The sequence below is a fragment of the Aegilops tauschii genome, chromosome 4 (genome assembly GCF_002575655.3).
Source record: "Aegilops tauschii subsp. strangulata cultivar AL8/78 chromosome 4, Aet v6.0, whole genome shotgun sequence".
NCBI lineage: Eukaryota > Viridiplantae > Streptophyta > Magnoliopsida > Poales > Poaceae > Aegilops > Aegilops tauschii.
The window spans coordinates 507336605-507354751 of NC_053038.3; the positions used below are offsets into that span (position 1 = coordinate 507336605).

The window sequence follows — 18147 nt, forward strand, 5'->3', positions numbered from 1 at the left end:
TATCACCTGGAGCATCTAGTGCCATTCGGGAGATCTAGGCTGCAAGGGGATAAGAGAAAAAAACTGAACTCTTTGATCATTCTTATCACCTGGAGCGTCTGGACTGAAAGGAAGGGAGGAGTTTTTGATAATATCTTCAAACCAATACAGCATATCGTTGATCTGATCAAAGCTGGTGCTAGGCTTTGGGCGGTGGCTAGCCCGTGACATTTTCCTTTGTGGCCTTGCTCCTTCTGTTTTGTAGTTGTTTCTGCATTGTCGTTGGTCTTGTCAGGTCCTTTGCCGGTAGTTTTCATTTTGGTAAAAGGTCGTATTCGGCTTTTGTCAGGTCGACCGTAAGGCAGTAACCTTTCTATAGCTTCAACTTCTCCTTTCTTAATATATCCTACATGCAGTTCTCCTGCATGGTTCGAAAAAATTATGTTGATCAAAGTCTGAAAGCCTGACAGACAATGTCTTTTACTTGACCTTAAAATCTTACTTTGGTGGCCAGCAAGATTGATCCCTTTTTTTTCTTGCTGTTTTGCGTAGTCACTCAGGGACTCTCCAACCGACCTCCCGTTGGTTCAGAATGAATTAATAATTGAAGAATTGGAGAGGCAAAAGATTCAATGATACTCCCTCCGTCCCAAAATAAGTGACTCCATAGTTCCTGAGGAGCCAGCAGTATCCATTCAAACCAGACTTGTCCCTAGGCTTCATGTGGTAGCATTCAAATGTAAACTGAGCGATGGGGGCCAGGAAAGGGTAGGGATATCACTGTCTGATGGGTTCTATGTTCCGTTGAATTGAACAGAATTGATGGGATTTCTGAATATTGCTAGTGTCCTTCCGCAAAACTCAGATAAGGGAAGCAAACTAGATCTCTGAGTGTGCTTGAGTTTGGTGTTTTCGAAGCTGCTAGTGTTCTTGTGCAAAACTTAAATAAGGGAAGCAAACTAGATTTCTGTGTGCTTGAGTTTGTTCTTTTCGATGGTAATGTCTATATTATTAATACCAATGCATGATGTGTTGCAGATAGATCAGTACCTTTAGCGGCTAAAAGAAAGATCTCTTCATGCCAACACAGTAACCTTCAAGGTTGCAAGAGAATGGCATTTTCAGGGCCAGACCTTCCAGAGGTACAGCATACTAAAATGTTGATAATACTCGTAGTTAAAGTAAAACATGACTATGACTGTTCTAGCCTCAAAGTGCACAAATTGAGCTATGCTAACTAAATAAACAAAATATGGACTGATCTTGCAGTGCTGCAATCCCCTGCAGTCCTACTACAACATTAGTTGCTTTGCTCAGTTCTAACTATTTTATCTCAGGATAAAATCACTATATGAGTTACTCTGTAATATAGGCTGTACCCGAGAAATCGGAGGACCTTATAGCTATTAAAGAGCAATGATCGAAAAAAATGTTCTCTATATCTAGCTAAGTATCATGCTTCACTATGAAATAAATTTTATAAAGAAACATCGTGCACATGCTCACCCCCATTGAAATAACCACTTGTCTCTACAATTCCCCTTTTGAACTTTTCTCCAATGTTTGTGTGTCCAGGACATCTGGCGCCATATACATTCCCTACTGCCGTTGCGAGATGCTGCCCGTGTTGCCTGCGTATCTCATGCATTTTTACGTTCTTGGAAGTGCCATCCTAACCTCACCTTCAGTAGGAAAGCGCTGGGCCTGAATGGAATTCCACATCAAAACGTTGTAATTGCAAGGGATCTCACTATGGAAGTTGATCACATTCTGAAAAAACACTCAGGCAAAGGAGTTAAGAAATTCAGGATCGAATTATACATTACAGTTGATCCCTGTTATCTTAATAGCAGGCTTCAGATTGCCGCTAAACTACGGATTGAAGAACTCGCCGTTGTTCTACCTTCAACCTGCAATGCAAACTACTACGATTTCCCGTGTGCACTTTTTGTTGATGATGGGTGTAGAAACACGATAGAGCATCTCTGCCTTGGTGGTTGTGCCTTCCATCCGACGGCTGGATTTGGTAACTTGAGAAGGCTGCAGCCCGTTTTGGGTTCGTAATACGGTGGATGAATTAGGATGCCTAATTTTTAATTCTTCTGCTTTGGAGCACTTGACACTAAAGTATTGCGATACGATCACTTGCCTGAAGATACCTAGCCTGCTACAGCATCTCACCTACCTGATGGTGTCTGAATGCACTAAACTGCAGTTGATAGAGTGCAAAGCTCCGAATCTCTCAACTTTTTTACTTCAATGGTGGACAAGTTAAACTTCTGTTTGGAGATTCAGTTCAAGTGAAGACCATGGGAATGTGTTGTTTTGCTCGGTGTAACACCATCTACAATGCTCGTGCCAACCTGCCATCCATTGTGCCCAATATTGAAACTCTTAGCATATCTTCTGTTAGTGAAGTATACTACAAAACTTTTGATTATCAGATATAACTTGGAATGTTACTAATGTGAGTCGTATTCTTGAAGGTCGTCAATACACCAATTGTGCCTGTCAAATTCCTCCACCTCAAGTATTTGTCTATTTCTCTTGAAGCCGAACATGGGGCTTTCCCCCCAGTCTACGATTACTTTTCTCTGGTTTCTTTCCTGGATGCTTGTCCTGTCTTGGAAACTTTCCACTTGGCCGTAAGTCACGTTTTCATCTCGAAAGATATCTAGTCTAGTATCTTCAGTTGTATCATCAATCCAAGCATCTTCCTGGTTTTTTACATTATCAATCGATGGTCATATTAATTTTGATCCTATGCAGTCATATTAATTTTGATCCTATGCAGGTGTCGCAGACTCGCATGAAACATGATTCGGTTTTTGGAGACCCGTCACATCTTAGGCAGAGGCGGGAATACCGCCATGAGAACATCAAGACTGTCAAGATCTCTGGGTTTTGCTCTGCAAAGAGCATGGTTGAGTTGACATGTCATATTCTTGAGAATGCAGCATCACTAGAGTGCCTTACATTGGACACGATAGATGATGTTGACGATATTGGTAGGCACATTCATGAAACCGGTGAGTGTAACCCCATAGGTAGGCATATGATCAAAAAAGCCCGTGAAGCCTCTTGGCAATTGAAAGGTATATTATGGGAAAAGTTCCCTCCACAGTAAAGTTAAATGTTCTAGAGCCTTGCAGGCGATGCCATGCTTTTGCTGCTTAGATGTGGCAATATCATAATTTAGTAGATTATTATATTGTGGACCAAATATTGTTGCATGATGCAATATTTCACTGTGACAATGTCATAATTGAATTTATTGTTTATTACTCCCTCGGTTCCATAGTTGTCGCTAATTTAGTACAACTTTGTACTAAATCAGCGATAACTAATATGAAACGGAGGTAGTAATTTTTAGTTACAACTTACCGCGCTATTGGTTCCTTTGTTTTTTCTATTTTAAGTGGGTTGTGTTAAGGTACTATCATGCTGTTTGATGAGAATAGCAAGATCTGGGTTTTTAATTGCTTGGTGAAAAGAAAAGTTGTGGCATTTTAATAAACTCTAAAAATAAATATTGCAGGTCCATAGTTCACTCCCACATGTGCAGGTAGAAATCTTCAGAAAATTTAGAACATTGAAAGTAAGCCTTGAGTTTGGTGTGATGAGTCACTGTTGTGTATCCGTGCATTGCCCAAATCAGTTTTTTTTTCAGGTGTTCACATTGAACGCCGATGCAGTCTTCTCACGAAGCACATTCCACACTGAAAAGGCTCCACTTGGAATTTTTTTTGGAAAAAATTCCCATTTATTCAAAAAATGTTAACACTTTCTGAAAAATAAACATGTTTTGAATTTTGATGAACAAAATTTGATTTTTGGATGAACATTTTTTAAATTTCAATGAACAAATTTTAAGTTCAATGAACATATTTTGAATTCACCGAACATTTTAAAAAAATCATAAACATTTTTTGAATTTGATGAATATTTTTTTGCTTTGATGAACAAATGTTGACTTTGATGAAAAAAATTGAATTTCAGAAAATGTTCACCGATTTGTAAAAATGTTTGAATTTTTAAAAAGTCACTAATTTGAAAAAAAATCCCAGATTTTAGAATTTTTTGCGAATTAGTAAAGGGAAAAAGAAAAAAGAAAAGAAAAACAAAAATTCAAAGAGAAAGTTTTAGAACCTTCCCAAAATCAAAAAGGACTAGTTGGGCCGGCCCAAACATATGTAGCATGAATGGGGGGATGGGGACGAGCATGGTCGCTACACAGCGAAGGTGTGACATACCAAAATGAATAAAAATGCCTAAAAAACCAAAATGAATAAAAAAGAAAAAACAAAGAGAAAAATAACAAGTAAAAAAATAAAATGAAGGCGTCCTCGTCTTTTTACAACTTGCCTTATCAATTAGAAATAGTAAGAATGCCCAGTTTGATCTTGAGTGGAACAACAATAAAAATCGAAGCTTGAGTTTTTTTTTTTTTTTTTGACGAGAAACATATAGCTCGGACACAAGCTTTCTCACACGTCCAGAAAAAAAGGCCCAATAGACAAAAGACCCTCCCTCACGCTCAGCCCATGGTGCATCCCTGCCCAATAGAAGGAAAAAAAAGAACAGGCTGGTTGCACTGGGCCGAGACTACACTGGACAAGTAGTGCTCACGAATCCACTAATAGGAATGTCCGATCCAATGGCTGACTTGTCCACTAAGATTTAGCAGTCCCCTTTATTAAAACAAAAGGCAGAAGCCTAAAAATGGCGATAGTACATGGAACTGCAAATTATTATAGTATGGCGAATGCTAGGCGTAAGCCGGCTGATAGCTCGTGGTTATAAGCCGCCTTGATAACCATCTAATTATGCACATCTGGTGCCCCGCGCGCGGATCGCAATTCTTGTCAACGCACAACTTCCCTCTCGCGCGACACAAGCACCACCATGCAGCACCTATTTTCGCGCTCCGAGCACACCCACCAGCACGGCGACAGCGGCTGCGACGCCGCCGGAGCTGCGATGCAGTGGTCGTCGAAGTCAACGCCGCCGGAGCTGGAGTATCGGAGCTGCAATGCAGAGGTCGTCGATGCTGCCCGAGCTGCAATGTAGTGGCCATGACACCGCCAAAGCTATGATGCAGCGGCTGTCGGACTCGACGCCGCCGGAGCTGCATCGCCGAAGCTGCAATGCAGCGGTCGTCGACGCCGCCAAAGCAGCAATGCAGTGGCCACGACGCCACCGGAGCTGCACCATCGGAGCTGCAATGCAGTGTTCGTAGACGCTGCCAGAGCTGCAATGCACTGGCCACGACGCCGCCGGAGGTACGATGCAGCGGCCGTCAGAGTCGCCGGAGCTGCAATGCAGCGGTCGTGGACGCCGTCGGAGCTACACCTCCAGAGCTGTAATGCAGCGGTCGTCGACGCCGCCGGAGCTGCAATGTTGCCGCCACGACACCGCGGGAGCTGGCCGGACCTGTGATGCAGCAACCGTGACACTGCCGGAGCTGCGATGCAGCGCTCGTCGACACTGGGTTTGCCCGCAGCTTTATTTCACACGCTCGTCGGGAGATCGGGTTGTTGGAACTTGGAATACAGGGGCGTCGCTAGTGCTCGTCACCTGCCCGATCTCCCGACGAGCGTGTGAAATAAAGCTGCGGGCAAACCCAGTGTCGACGAGCGCTGCATCGCAGCTCCGGCAGTGTCACGGTTGCTGCATCACAGGTCCGGCCAGCTCCCGCGGTGTCGTGGCGGCAACATTGCAGCTCCGGCGGCGTCGACGACCGCTGCATTACAGCTCTGGAGGTGTAGCTCCGGCGGCGTCCACGACCGCTGCATTGCAGCTCCGGTGGCATTGACTCTGACGGCCGCTGCATCGTACCTCCGGCGGCGTCGTGACCAGTGCATTGCAGCTCTGGCAGCGTCTACGAATGCTGCATTGCAGCTCCGATGGTGCAGCTTCGGTGGCGTCGTGGCCACTGCATTGCTGCTTTGGCGGCGTCGACGACCGCTGCATTGCAGCTTCGGCGATGCAGCTCCGGCGGCGTCGAGTCCGACAGCCGCTGCATCATAGCTTTGGCGGCGTCATGGCCACTGCATTGCAGCTCGGGCAGCATCAACGACCTCTGCATTGCAGCTCCGATACTCCAGCTCCGGCGGCGTTGACTTCGACGGCCACTGCATCGCAGCTCCGGCGGCGTCGCAGCCGCTGTCGCCGTGCTGGTGGGTGTGCTCGGAGCGCGAAAATAGGTGCTGCATTGTGGTGCTTGTGTCGCGCGAGAGGGAAGTTGTGCGTTTTGACAAGAATTGCGATCCGCGCGCGGGGCACCAGATGTGCATAATTGGACGGTTATCAAGGCGGCTTATAACCACGAGCTATCAGCCGGCTTACGCCTAGCATTCGCCTTATTATATGGGCGTGGCTATATGCTAGTCGCCTGAAAATAGTAGTAGGGGTCAGTGGATTTTTTTCTTTTTGAAACGCACGCATTGCACCTAGGCACCTAGTTATATCCAAACTACTAGTGTTAGTATAGGCAGCTAGTTCGCTAGCTAGTTCAGCATATACATGTTTATTTTCTTTTTCCATGTGTGTATGTGGCTGTGTGTCGGCGCAGTGTGTTTGCGCGCATGTGTGTGTGCAAGCGTACTCATCTGTAAGAGATGGAAAATACGACACCACTAATATATACATAGTAGATTCATAAAATGCGTGTTCATGGAATGAATTAGTAGCATTGATATCATTTTCTATAAGATTTTTTTGAATAAATAATGATAAAATTTGCACACAAATTAGATAGAAAATTACAATTTTTTATAATATGCACGAATAAGCAAATAATAGTGGATTTTTTGGGAAAAATAATTCTGAGAATGAATGGTTTGGTGGCATTGGTATTGCCCTTAAAACAGGAAAAATGAAATAAAACTAAAAAGATCAAAATAATAAAATTGTGCTTTTCCATAATATTAAAGATAAGCATATAATGGCGGGTTTTCACGAAAAGGAAGTTTCCTTAGAACGAAAGAATCAACGACATTGTTGTTGCCCATAAAGAAGAAAGAAATAGAATACAAAACTAAAAAAGTCAAAATAATGAAGTTTTCTAAAGAATAAATTAGTGGCATTTGTATAAACCTTTAAGAAAATGAAATGAAAATTATTGCACACAATTTACACATGAATTGCACTTCTCTATAATATGCAAAATTAAGCATATAATGTGAAATTTGCATAAAAAAGAAGTTTCCTAAGAATGAATGAATTAAATTGCATTCATATTAAGCAGACAAAAGTTGAAACAAAAACAAAATCAACATCAAAATCAAAATAATGAAGTTTTGGAAGGAAGAATGAATTACTGGCATGGTATTACCCTTTAAGAAAAATAAAAGGAAAAGAAAACAAAAAATATCAAAACAATGAAGTTTTCTAGAAAATAATTAATTAGCGGCTTTGGTATTACCCTTTAAGAAGGAAGAAAATGGAGTCAAACTAAAACAAAATCAAAAGAATAAAGTTTTCTAAGAAAGAATGAATTGGTGTAACTATTATTACCCTTTAATAAAAATAAAATAAAAATATCTAAAATAAACAATGACAAAATTTGCACAATATACACAAAAATTGCATTTTTTTTAAATACGCAAGAATAAGCATATAATACTGAAATTTTCACAAAAAATAATCCTAAGAAGGAATGAATCAATGTCATCGATATTACCCTTAATGAAGAAATAATAACTAATCAAAATCAAAATAATAAAGTTTTATAAGAACAATGAATTAGTGGCATTGGTATTCCTCTTTAAGAAAAAAAGGTAATGAAAAGGTTAGAAAAACTTGCACACAACTTTGCACTAAAATTCCACTTTTTGTAGTATACAAATGACAATCAGTGATAGTGCAAATTTTCACACATATTGATAGTATTTGTATGTATACATTGACATTCATCCCAACAACCAAAAATAACGACAAAAGAAAAGAATAAAATCCAATAAATAAAGAATAACAATAAACAGAAGGAACACAAAAACAGTTTTCTTTCAAAGAAAAACAAAGGGGCAGAATGGAGGACTGGGCACGTACGTGGGCTTTAGCCCAGTAGCAAGTTGACTGACCCAAATATGTGGTCAGTCAAAAACAAAACCTAAGCCAGCTTATAGTACAGTACATATCTGAAAACAAAAAATCAATGGCCAAAAAAGTCGACTGACCCAAAATTATTTTTCAGGCGACTTACGTATAGCTAAAGTGGATGTGAACAACACGTCCAGCCTGATCATCTACAACCCTCCCACCACAAGGGAGGTGGCACCGGACGTCGTGTACAGGACGCAGCGCGCGGCGAACATGATGAACTTCCTGCGGGCGACAACGTCGGGCCTGAACTTCAACGTCACGTGGACGTTCCTGGCGGAGGCAGGGTCCCGCTACCTCGTTCGCCTCCACTTCTGCGACTATGACGTGGTCAGCTCCGTCGTCGGTGTTGGCATCGTTTTCAATGTCTATGCCGCGCAAGCCCTTGGCAGCAGAGACCTCGCGTCGAATGCTCAGGCGACTCAGCCGAACGAGGCCTTATATCTTGACTACGCGGCCGTGGCGCCAAGAGCTGGGAACCTCACCGTCAGCATCGGCACGTCGCCGAAAAGCAGGGGGTGGGGTGCAGCGACGGCTTAGGGAAAGCGGCGGCGGCGAGAGGAGGTGACAGCGGCGACGCTAGAGTTAGCTGTGGGTGGCGCGGCGACGACAGAGGGGCGGTGACGGCACGGGCAGCATGCGGGAGTAGCGCGGCGGCAGGAAGGAGGGAGGGAGCGGCGGCGGCTGGCGCGACAGGGGCGCGGGCGGCTAGGGTGGCGGCAGCGGCGACGGCGGGGAGGAGACGCGCGGCGGCGGCAGGGCGGAAGCGAGGTCGTAACCTAAAAAACGGATACCATGTATGATATGAGAATTGCATGATGTAATACTCAGGTGCAATCGCATGTATATATGATGTACAACGGTGGACCACGACTTCAACTATACAAAAAAAACTAAGAGGTGGGCCCAGTGCACAATATGCACAACACATATATTCAACATTAATAGCAAATAAACTTTATTCCTCAGATAATCAACATATCATTTGAGAAATAAAGGTTCAAGGACACCCCAAATAAAAGCTAGTTCAAAGGCTGCATGTGTTTTGCATACCAAGGATATCGATGATAGATTTTTCCACGACAAGAGCTTCCACTCATGATTCATTCATTCATCAATAATGGGGTTATGGACTATTTTGATTATCAGGAGCCCCGGAACCAGAAGAATCATAAAACACAATATTATTATATCTTGCCCATTCTTGCGAGGTTATGTTTCTGCCAAAATCTGTTTGACTGAACTATAAAAGACCAGAGATATCTTTACAAAATGTGCGAGTGTATGCGAAGTTGCTAATTGAACATAGCTTAACGGAACTCTTGAATAAATTCCTTCGGGATTTAATATTGTGAATCAAACGACCGACAATGATGAATTTCTAATAGTTTCAACCTATGAAAAATGTTTTGTTTGCGGGGACAACAGCGGGCTTACGCCAGCCTGAACTTTTCATTGAAGGCAATAGGAGAAGACATCATACAGGGTTTAAATACAACAACAAGGAATAGCCTGCCTTTGAAAGCAAGGCAAATGAATAGTTTGCACCTGTTTGGGGCGTAATTCGTCCAAGTGACCGAAGAGAAGGGGTCCAACGGCTTTTCCACGAAAACTACATCATATGTTGATCCCATCGAGAGAGATCTACTGTCGAGGCGACTAGTGCGACAGTCGTTTTCCTACGAGTTCAAGGAGACAAGAAACAAAAATTGAGCGCAAGCGCAAGACATTAAGTTCGGCGAGTGCTACGGTGGAAATCCTAGGGTGTAGGTCTAGGCATAGATCGTCTCCTCTCGGACCCATGATGACTGAAGTGTTGTCTCGTGGAGTGAGGAATAGAGTGGGGAAGTAATTAGCAAGATTCATGCCAATCAGCCACACATCTTTCAAAGGAGATGGAACGACCATTGCTGATCTTCACTGAAGTAAATTGGCGGAATGGAGTTAGGCCAAAAGATGTGAAAATGCTTTGAACCAAAAGGGCCCTTACTTAGTTTGTATGAAAGCACACAGATGTATGGCGCCTAACCAGTTTAGCATAATCCGAAGCAGAACATGACCTTTGGTTTGCCAGGAAATCAACTTTTGAAGATAGATTCTTCCATGACGAGAGCTTTCACTCACATTACATTCGTTCATTAATAACATGATTGTGGACCTCTTTGCTTTGCATGATTCCAAAAGTACAATAATAGAAAAAAATTACGAGCACAAGATTGCAAGCCGCCCAATGATTCAGATAGGGGTATGTTTATTAATAGGCGTAGGATGTCAGTAATCTCAGTCAAGGAACTATGCAATTAAGATATAAAAAGTCTCGTACGCCCTCAATGGTGTATAAGACCATATGCACGTGTTAATTAGTAAAGGACCAAAAAACGATTCAAGGTCTCAGTAGTAGCAGCTTTGAAAACCAATAATCGCATTATGATACATGATAAGTATTCACTAAGTTCTTGCAATTGGATAAGATATAGTGTAAATTCCATTTTTATCCCCTAGTTTGAGCTTTGTGATACATTTTACCCCATTTTGAGAAAATTCGCAATTTATATCCCAATTGATCAAAGTTATGCCACATTTTACCCCATTGTGTTTTTCTCCAATTTCATGGCTTGCCACGTAGGCGATTTTTGTTCTTTTTTCTATGGCTTGGTGCCTGGTTTATTTACATGTGCGTTTTTTTTCTCAGTTTGAAGGAGTGGGTCCTCCCTGTCAGGACGCGAGAAAGAAATTAGAAAAATATATGGTTGGGCGGGTATTTAACCCGACACCTCCTTCTTGTGGTCAACTCGCACACACCATCGCCTACACATTGTGTCCATCGAAAGATATAATGCTAGAGAGTGGATCACTTCATGAACAGTTACCACACTCTCTAAGATATATCTGCTTTTGATGAAGGCAATTGATTTTTGGAGATTAGTCTATCCATTATAAGCCCTAGCCTATTAGCGAGAACTTTAGTAAAGATTTTGAAAACACAATTAATAAGTAAGCTTATAGGTCTAAACCTAGTCATGACAGAAGGTTCTCTAGGAATTAGAGTTAGCATGGCAAAGTTTAACCTCAAAATATCTAGTTTGCCAGAGTGAAATTTAGCAAGCATAGCTAGACGGGCACTCTTGATTAGGTACAAGAATTTCTGGTAGAAGAAGAAAGGGAGGCCATCAGGACCAGGTCCTCCATCAGAGTAGGACCCAAAGATGGCAGCCTTGACTTCTTCCTCATAGAAATATGGTAGAAGAAGAGTAGGACCAGGTGCTTTTTTTAAACACTTTCACTCCGCTTTATAAATAAAGCAACCATCATGTTCATATAACAAGTCCAAGTGCAATAAAAATAATAGACATGTTGGACAACAACACAAACATGCCAAAAAATGAAAAGAAAATGTGATAAAAGGCTCATCGGAGCCAACTGATCAATAACTAGAAGGTGAAGCGAGTCGACGGCCTGCCACTATGAGATCATCAATCAACGCCATCTAGCCGAGCTATGTCCTGGTACCTAGAGAGCAGGCACCACAGCTTAGTCGAGGTTGCAGGAGGCGGCACGATGAGTCGCACGCTCCACGACAGTCTTCTTTTTTGCTTCTTGATCACCATCAATCATTTCGCTTTTGTGTTTTTGTTTTTTGCTTTTCACGGGAATACCGTAATACAGACACTATGGATTCTATCATTCTACTCCCTCCGCCCCGTAATAATATAAGAGCATTTTGACACTCTTATATTATGAGACGAAGGGAGTAAAAGATATTAGTAAAAAAAACGACCAATTCAGCAATAGAAATGAATTGATTTTACGGAGCATTTCTTCAAGTAACATGGGCCATAGAGCAATCATCCAGGAGGGACAAAAATATCCAGGAAGACAACCAGCAGGGGTACTTTTCACGTGAATAAATGAGTGCCACTTGATGATGATGAGTGGAGGAATTAACCGGAATTATAAATAAAAATTAAAAGAGTGGAGGAATTAACCAGAATTTTCAATGCCCCAATCACTCCGGTCCAGCACGCGCTGCCAAACACACACGGGCACACCAATCCCAATCCCAATCCCATCCTTGTCCACCTGCCATTTCATTCCAAGTCCAAGTCCACCTTCCCGCTGCCCGAGTCAACACACCACTCTGCACCTTCCCGCCGTGTTCCCTCCACCACCACCACCACCGCCCGCCGCACTCGTGCTTATCCCCATGATCGCCTCATCTCCCACCACCACCCGCACGCCCGGCCACGGCTCCACTACCCCCTGAGCTGAATGGCCGTCCACGTCGTACCACCCCTCCTCCTCCTCCTCCTCGCCACGGCCCTCCCGTACACCGCCCTCGCCGTTTTCTCCCCGGATTTCTCCTTCTTCCTCGCGTGCGGCGCAGGCGCGGACGTCCCCTTCCCATCCGACAACCCCACGCGCACCTTCGTGCGGGACGACGGCTACCTCTCGCAAGGGCGCCCCGCCGCGGTGTCTGCCAGTGCCAGCTCCGGCGCGGCCTCCAACCCTCTGTACGCCGCCGCGCGCGCCGACAGCTCGGCCTTCTCCTACCGCCTCGCGTACCCCGCCACGGCGGGCGCGTCGTCGTTCCTCGTCCTGCGCCTCCACTTCTTCCCGTTCGTCCCCGCCTCCTCCTCCACCAGCCTTTCCTCCGCGCGCTTCACCGTCTCAGTCCTCGACGCCTACGCCCTCCTGCCTACCTTCTCGCCGCCGGTCGCCGGCGTCGTCAAGGAGTTCTTCGTCCCGCGCGACGGGTCGAAAGATTTCACCATCAGGTTCACCCCGGACGCCGGCTCCTCCGCGTTCGTCAACGCCGTCGAGCTGTTCTCGGCCCCGCCGGAGCTGCTGTGGAACAACACGGCGGTACCGGTGGACCCCGTGGGGAGCAATGACCTGCCCGAGTGGCCGCTGGACGCGCTGGAGACGGTGTACCGCCTCAACGTCGGCGGGCCCATGGTGACCAAGGAGAACGACACGCTCTGGCGGACGTGGCTTCCCGACGGCCCCTACCTCTTCGGCGCCCCCGGGCAGTCGGTTGTGAACAGCACCTCCAGCCCGATCATGTACGACCCGTCCAACGGTTACACACAGGATGTGGCGCCGGACGTGGTGTACAGGACGCAGCGCGCGGCGAACGTGACGGACCTCCTGGTGGCGACAACGCCGGGCCTGAACTTCAACGTCACGTGGACGTTCCCGGCGGAGCAGGGGTCCCGCTACCTCGTCCGCCTCCACTTCTGCGACTATGAGGTGGTCAGCTCCGTCGTCGGTGTTGGCATCGTCTTCAACGTCTATGTCGCGCAAGCCATCGGCACTCCAGCCCTCTCGCCAAAGGATCGGGCGAGGCAGTCGAACGAGGCCTTTTACATGGACTACGCGGCCAGGGCGCCGAGAGCCGGGAACCTCACCGTCAGCATCGGCTGGTTGCGGCAAAGCAGCGGAGGCGGCATACTCAACGGGCTGGAGATCATGAAGCTGCAATCCGCCGACCCGAGCTTGACGGTGTCGCACGGCCTGACGAAGAGAAGCATCATCATCATCGTGCTCGCGACGGTGCTCGGCGCCGCCGTCCTTGCGTGCGCGGTGCTCTGCTTTTTCGTCGTGCGGCGGACGAAGCGGAGGCAGGTGGCGCCGCCGGCGTCGACGGAGGATAAGGAGAGCACGCAGCTGCCGTGGTCACCGTACACGCAGGAAGGCATCTCCGGCTGGGCCGACGAGTCGACGAACCGGTCCAGCGAGGGCACCACCGCCAGGATGCAGAGGGTGAGCACCAAGCTGCACATCTCGCTGGCGGAGCTCAAGGCCGCCACGGACAACTTCCACGACCGCAACCTCATCGGCGTCGGCGGGTTCGGCAACGTGTACAAGGGCGCGCTCGCCGACGGCACGCCCGTGGCGGTGAAGCGCGCCATGCGCGCCTCCAAGCAGGGCCTGCCGGAGTTCCACACGGAGATCGTGGTGCTGTCCGGCATCCGGCACCGCCACCTCGTGTCGCTCATCGGCTACTGCAACGAGCAGGCAGAGATGATCCTGGTGTACGAGTACATGGAGAAGGGCACGCTGCGGAGCCACCTGTACGGCGGCTCCGACGACGAGCCGCCGCTCTCGTGGAAGCAGCGGCTCGAGATCTGCATCGGCGCCGCCAGGGGCCTGCACTACCTGCACTGCGGCTACTCGGAGAACATCATCCACCGCGACGTCAAGTCCACCAACATCCTCCTCGGCACCGACGACGGCGGCAGCACCGGCGGCGGCGCCATCATCGCCAAGGTGGCCGACTTCGGGCTGTCGCGCATCGGGCCATCGCTGGGGGAGACGCACGTCAGCACGGCGGTGAAGGGCAGCTTCGGGTACCTGGACCCGGAGTACTTCAAGACGCAGCAGCTCACGGACCGCTCCGACGTCTACTCCTTCGGCGTGGTGCTCTTCGAGGTGCTCTGCGCGCGCCCCGTCATCGACCAGAGCCTCGACCGCGACCAGATCAACATCGCCGAGTGGGCCGTCAGGATGCACGGGGAGGGGAAGCTCGACAAGATCGCCGACGCCAGGATCGCCGGCGAGGTCAACGACAACTCGCTGCGCAAGTTCGCCGAGACGGCGGAGAGGTGCCTGGCTGACTACGGCGCGGACCGGCCGTCCATGGGCGACGTGCTCTGGAACCTCGAGTACTGCCTCCAGCTGCAGGAGACGCACGTCAACAGGGACGCCTTCGAGGACAGCGGCGCCGTCGCCACGCAGCTCCCCGCCGACGTGGTCGTGCCGCGGTGGGTGCCGTCGTCCACGAGCCTGCTGATGATGGACGACGCGGACGAGGCGGGCCTGAGCATGACCGAGCTCGCCGACAGCCAGGTCTTCTCCCAGCTCAACGCACGCGGCGAGGGACGATGATCCACCCAGTTTCATCTGTACCACTAGAGTAGATGTTATCTGAATCAACAATGGACACGACTCAGCATTGATTTGGAGGCGATGAGTAAAATGAACCCTCATCTGGGCAAACATGTGTAATTGTCTATAATAGTTTGTAGTTCCATGAACCATCGCGATTTTTACGCTTCTGCTTTTTATGTCAAAAAAATATAGGAATGCCAAGAAAACTTGATTGTTTTTTCATCAGGCAAATACCAGAGCCAAAATTTCTGATTTTCATCAAACATCATGACAGTATACCTCAAGCACAGCACATGTAAAGCTGATTACACAAAATACAAGAACCAAATCACAGCATGTGTGAAAATAAAAATAAATAACAAAAACAGTAATTTCATGGAATAACTGCATCGCACATCTCAGCTACATGGTACTCCCTTGTCTCCTGAAAGTAGGCCTATAACTTTTGTCTCGACTCAAATGTTGTAAATTTTGACGAGTTCTATACGAAAATATATCAACAACTACAATACTAAATAGTTCCTGATATCTTCTCTTATATATATCAAAATACGAGAAATACCATAATTGCTTGCCCCTATGCTTCAACACGGGTGTTTAAGTGACCTGTTTGGACATTCCTGCTGCAAGTGGCAACTCGTGCAACAGTGTTCGGTCCACAATGTAATTTACAAAATTATGGTATTGCCACAGCTAAACAGCCAAAGCATGGCATAGCTTGCAAGGCTCCAGGACATTTAACTTGACCGTGGAGGGAACTATTCCCACAATATATCTTTCGACAGCCAAGAGTGCCTTACGTGCTTCTCTGATCATATGCCTGCCTATGTGGCCACATTCACCGGTTTTGTGAATGTGTCTATCAATATTGGAAGCAACACATATCGTGTCCAAAGTAAGGCACTCGAGTGATGTTGCATTCTCGAGAATATGGCATGCCAGCTCGACCATGCTCTTCGCAGAGCAAAACCCAAGAATCCTCACATTCTTGATGTTGTCGTGGCGGTATTCAGGCATCTGCCTAAGACGTGACGACGGGTCTCCAAGAACCGAATCGTGCTTCATGCGATCCTGTGACACCTGCATGCGCAATATTCAATATTAGTGTCCCTAACAATGTGAAAACCAAGATACTTGGATCATACCATAGAAGATACTAGACAGTAGATATGATTCAAGATGAAAGAGCGACTTACAACAAAGTTGAAAGTTTCCAAGACAGGACAAGCATCCAGCAAAGAAACCAGAGAAAAGTAATCATAGTCTGGGGAAAAGGCCCCATTTCCTTCAAGAGAAATAGACAGATACTTGAGGTGGAGGAATTTCACAGGCACGATTGGTGTATTGACCACCTTCAAGAATACGCCTCACATTAGTAACATCCTAAGGTATATATGATAATCAAAAGTTCTGCAGTTTACCTCACTAACAGAAGATATGCTGAGAGTTTCAATATTTGGCACAATGGATGGCAGGACGGAACACGCATTATAAATGGTGTTACACTGAGTAGAACAACAAATTCTCATGGTCTTCACTTGAACTGAATCTCCAAACAGAAGTTCAACTTGTCGACCACTGAAGTAAAAAGTGGAGAGATTTGGAGCTTTGCACTCTATCGTCTTCAGATTAGTGCATGCAGACACTATCGGGTGGCTGAGATACTGTAGTAGGCTAGGTATCTTCAGGTAAGTGATCGTATCACAATACTTGAGTGTCAAGTGCTCCAAAACAGAAGAATTGGAAATAAGGCATTCTAATTCATCCACCGTAATATGCACCCAAAACAGCTGCAGCTTTCTCAAGTAACCAAATTCAGCTGTGGGATGGAAGGCACAACCACCAAGGCAGAGATGCTCTATTGCGTTTCTACACCCATCATCAACAAAAAGTGCACACGGGAAATCGTAGTAGTTTGCATTGCAGGTTGAAGGTAGAACAACGGCGAGTTCCTCAATCCGTAGTTCAGCAGCAATCTGAAGCCAGCTATTAAGATAGCTGGGATCAACTGAAATGTGTAATTCGATCCGGAATTTCTTAACTCCTTTGCCTGAGTGTTTTTTGAGAATGTGGTCGACTTTCATAGTGAGATCCCTTGCAATTACATCAGTTTGACGTGGAACCTCATTCAGACCCATTGCTTTCCTACTGAAGGAGAGGTTGGGATGGCATTTCCAGGAATGTAAAAATGCATGAGATACACAGGCAAGACGGGCAGCATCTTGCAGCGGCAGTAGGGAATGTATATGGCGCCAGATGTCCTGTAGACGCAAATATTGGAGAAAAGTTTACAAGGGGAATTGTACAGGCAAGTGGTTATTTCAATGGGGTGAGCATGTGCAGGATGTTTCTTTGTAAGATTTAGTTCAAAAAAAACGGCATTGTCGGTACTTTTGTACTATTCTTTTTACCATGAAATCATAGGGGTGAAGGAAATATGCCCTATAGGCAATAATAAAGTTGTTATTTTATATTTCCTTATTCATGATAAATGTTTATTATTCATGCTAGAATTGTATTAACCGGAAACTTGATACATGTGTGGATGCATGGACAAAACACCGTGTCCCTAGTAAGCCTCTACTAGACTAGATCGTTAATCAAAGATGGTCAAGTTTCCTAACCATAGACATGTGTTGTCATTTGATGAACGGGATCACATCATTAGGAGAATGATGTGATGGACAAGACCCATGCGTTAGCTTAGCATTACGATCGTTCAGTTTTATTGCTATTGCTTTCTTCATGTCAAATACATATTCCTTCGACTATGAGATTATGCAACTCCCGGATACCGGAGGAATGTCTTGTGTGCTATCAAACGTCACAACGTAACTGGGTGATTATAAAGATGCTCTATAGGTATCTCCGAAGTTATTTTTTGGGTTGGCATAGATCGAGATTAGGATTTGTCACTCCGAGTATCGGAGAGGTATCTCTGGGCCCTCTCGGTAATACACATCATAAGAAGCCTTGCAAGCAAAGTGACTAATGAGTTAGTTGCAGGATGATGTATTATGGAACGAGTAAAGAGTCTTGCCGGTAACGAGATTGAACTAGGTATGAGGATACCGACGATCGAATCTCGGGCAAGTAACATACCGATGACAAAGGGAATAACGTATGTTGTCATAACGGTTCGACCAATAAAAATCTTTGTAGAATATGTGGGAG

The 18147-nt window shown here is 46.0% G+C and overlaps 2 protein-coding genes across 2 annotated transcripts; one reads left to right on the plus strand and one right to left on the minus strand.

Annotated features, from left to right (window-relative positions):
- Positions 1 to 12122: 12122 nt before the first annotated feature.
- LOC109736168 (probable receptor-like protein kinase At5g24010) lies at positions 12123 to 15179 on the plus strand. Its single transcript, XM_020295385.4, has one exon. The coding sequence runs from the start codon at positions 12352 to 12354 to the stop codon at positions 14968 to 14970; it is 2619 nt and encodes an 872-aa protein (XP_020150974.1). The 5' UTR covers positions 12123 to 12351; the 3' UTR covers positions 14971 to 15179.
- A 449-nt stretch (positions 15180 to 15628) lies between these two features.
- Positions 15629 to 17111, minus strand: LOC109736174 (uncharacterized). The gene is made up of 3 exons (XM_020295393.2): positions 16395 to 17111; positions 16170 to 16325; positions 15629 to 16053 (listed from the first exon to the last, which is right to left on the minus strand). Exons 1-3 carry the CDS (start codon positions 17109 to 17111, stop codon positions 15667 to 15669), a joined length of 1260 nt encoding a protein of 419 aa, XP_020150982.1. The 3' UTR covers positions 15629 to 15666.
- Positions 17112 to 18147: the final 1036 nt, after the last annotated feature.